This window comes from Sinocyclocheilus anshuiensis, unplaced genomic scaffold (genome assembly GCF_001515605.1).
Source record: "Sinocyclocheilus anshuiensis isolate Anshui unplaced genomic scaffold, SAMN03320099.WGS_v1.1 scaffold38, whole genome shotgun sequence".
NCBI classification, from domain to species: Eukaryota; Metazoa; Chordata; class Actinopteri; order Cypriniformes; family Cyprinidae; genus Sinocyclocheilus; species Sinocyclocheilus anshuiensis.
Genome location: NW_015544213.1, coordinates 1037975 through 1041074, shown reverse-complemented (window position 1 = coordinate 1041074; position 3100 = coordinate 1037975). Strand labels below are relative to the sequence as shown.

The 3100-nt window shown below is 35.3% G+C and overlaps 1 protein-coding gene across 1 annotated transcript in view; it reads left to right on the top strand.

Moving 5' to 3' along the window:
* The window catches only part of LOC107697139 (DNA-binding protein RFX6-like), a 10780-nt gene that overhangs the window by 6107 nt on the left and 1573 nt on the right, over positions 1 to 3100 (top strand). The window contains exons 15-16 of the mRNA XM_016497791.1: positions 1001 to 1207; positions 2329 to 2844. Coding sequence (XP_016353277.1) covers positions 1001 to 1207; positions 2329 to 2844 — 723 coding nt within the window. The remainder of the gene's footprint in view (positions 1 to 1000; positions 1208 to 2328; positions 2845 to 3100) is intronic.

Sequence of the window (3100 nt, the reverse complement as noted above, 5' to 3'; positions counted from 1 at the left end):
AATCTCTGGCTAATTATCTCATCAGAAACAACAAAGTGAAGATGTACGAATGTAAGTAAGATATTAATTTTACAGTGTAAACAGCTTTAGAGATTATTATGGGAGTTTTTGAGAGTGCTTGAATTCGCTGGACTGAAGTGAAAATGTTCTTTGATAGTGTAAACGTTCTTTGCTCTCTTTTTGTACAATGAAAGTGTTATAGGCTAATTAGTAACTTACTATGTTTTTATTAACTTCACATTAAATACAAAGTCAGTCGTATTAAATATATTTAATGGTATGACACCATAATCTGGTACTTAAGTAAAAAGACACATTTTTATGCAAAGTTAATAGATTAATACTATTAGGCTACTTTACTAGAGAACTAACATAATCTATAGAGGTGCAAAATGCATTTACTTGCACATATTTGAGAATCGAGATAGTTCATGATATACTTTTCAGTAGAGACATAAGCCTATATCTGTTTGTGGCTGCTGTGTGTCATATGACAAGCATGAGAGCCACCCCCCCCCCTATTCGTGCCACCTCAAAAATGATGCTTCTGACACTACAATACAAAATTACTTGTCAAATAAATGAAACATGATGAAACATTCATTTTAGTTGAAATTGTTATAGATTACATCTAGATTGCAGCGATACATGACATGGTGAAAAATTACTGAATGAATAATAGGCTACTTAAAGTAGTTTAAGATGAATTTTAAAATTGTGCCCCCTAAAAGCACAAGTGGCCCCTGTCTGGCCCCCCCAGTTACTGTGGTCTAGAACCGCCCCTGTTAATAGGAGGTTCAAAAGACCAGAAAATATTTTGTAACATTATAAATGTTTTTTTACTATCACTTTTGGTCAATTTAATGCATCCTAGCTGAATAAAATTATTAATTTCTTAAACATAAAAAAAAAAAATCTCTAACCGACCCCAAACATTTCAACGGTTGTGTATATGCAAATGTCTTTAACCCAATTAACTGTGATCTTTTCATTTTGACAGATGCTAGTAAGGCTACATTCACCGCCTACCCAAGTTCCTGTTTCTTGGCCAATCGGAATAAATCCAGTGTGGCATCCAGTGATTCGACTGTCAGGGACGAGAACCCACCAGAGCATGACTTCCTGTCGCTCACAGCTGCACAGCAGGGGCTCGGGCCTAGTACTGTTGTGTACCATAGTACCGATCCGGACAACTTTACTATATCTGGTACTTGAAAACTTGAAAAAGCAGCTCACATCAATTTGAGACATATTCATGTTTAATATAGTCAAAAAAAAATGTTAGTGCAATATGTTTTGGTTAAAATAATTGACTCTAGAGTGCAACAGTCACTTTTTCAGAAACCTCGAGAAGTAATTTTACTATTCATTTTCTTTATAAGGATATAAAGCAATTCTTCAGCTTTAAGATGAATCTTTGATGAAAAGATTAATTTATTTGGAACCAATGTAAAATAATTAAACTATAAATTATTTAAAAATGTCATAATATTTTCTATCATTCATTTATAACTTCAGTTCAAAGCTCATATACGGACTCATAAATTGCTTGTAAATTTGACAGTTAAGTAATCTTTGTTTTATTTATGCATTCCTCCTCCAAAATGATGCTGTTATTGTCTTTAAATATTAATATGTAAATCTTTTTTCTCCATAAGGATATCAAGTAATTCTTCATTTCAATATTAATATAGTAACAGAATCATTTTGGAGGGAAAATGCATACATCTTTTAAGACAAACCTAACTATTTACTGTAAAAAAAATATTTAAGTTGTAAATAAAACAAGGATTACTGAAGTATGTTTTACAAGAAAATACTATTTCAGTCTTTCTGCTTCAAAATTTCACATTTGTGACCCTGGAGCACAAAACCTGGAGTCTTAAGTCGCTGGGGTATATTTGTAGCAATAGCCAAAAATACATTGTATGGGTCAAAATGATTGATTTTTCTTTTATGCCAAAAATCATTAGGATATTAAGTAAAGATCATGTTCCATGAAGATATTTAGTAAATTTCCTACTGTAAATATATCAAAACTTAAAGGCGATTTTCTCAATATTTAGATTTTTTTGCATCCTCAGATTCCAGATTTTCAAATAGCTGTATCTCGGCCAAATATTTAAAGCTTATTTATTCAGCTTTCAGATGATATATAAATCTCAATTTCGAGAAATTGACCCTTATGACTGGTTTTGTGGTCCAGGGTCACATTTAATTCAATGTGTTGCTGTTTCTTTGTAATTAATTGTGAAATTTACTTGCAATTTCCGAGTGAAAATGTTTTATATAATAATTTATATTAACATAATTACTAATATTTTTAAGGTCAAATGGATTACTCGCAGAACAGCGCACCTCTGATGACCCCTCCGATCTCTCCTGCCATGATCAACCGTAGCAGTGTGATCAACCAGGGCCCGATGGCTGTGAGGCCGCAGAGCAGCAGCCCCATCCAGCCCCAGGTGTCCTGCCAGACCTTCTCCGACACCATGTACCAGAGTCTGCACAATACTAGTTCTGGCTCCTACCCCAGCTCCTCTTACTACCAGCCTGTGTTCAGAGCTCAGACTCACACTCCAACATCAGCCTATCAGGCTCGTGCTGAAAGCGGCCGCTACACACACTTCTCTGGACACCAGCTGACCAAAGACTGCTTCAGCAGCAGCTGTACCGTGTCTCCCTACAGCTCGAGGGCTGCAGCGACTGGATACGCAGCCTCAGGTGACCCTGTGATGGATACTGAGGGCGTACAGCTGCTGGACTCCACAGGGTACAGCTTTGGAGGAAGTGTTGCCAGTGGAGATGGATGTTCAGGTCCAGTTTGCAGCTCTGGGCACAATGGTGAGAAAAGCTGAATTATTATTGGCCAATTAACATAAATTTATATTAAAAAAATATACACTGCTGTTTGGGGTCAGTAAGATTTTTAAAAAAGAAATTAATACTTTTATTCAGCATGGATGCATTAAATTGATCAAAAGTGACAGTAAAGACATGTTTTCCAAATAAATACTGTTCTTTTGAACTTTCTATTCATCAAACAGTCTTGTATGTATTAAGGTTTCCACAAAAATATTAAGCAGCACAACTGTTTTCA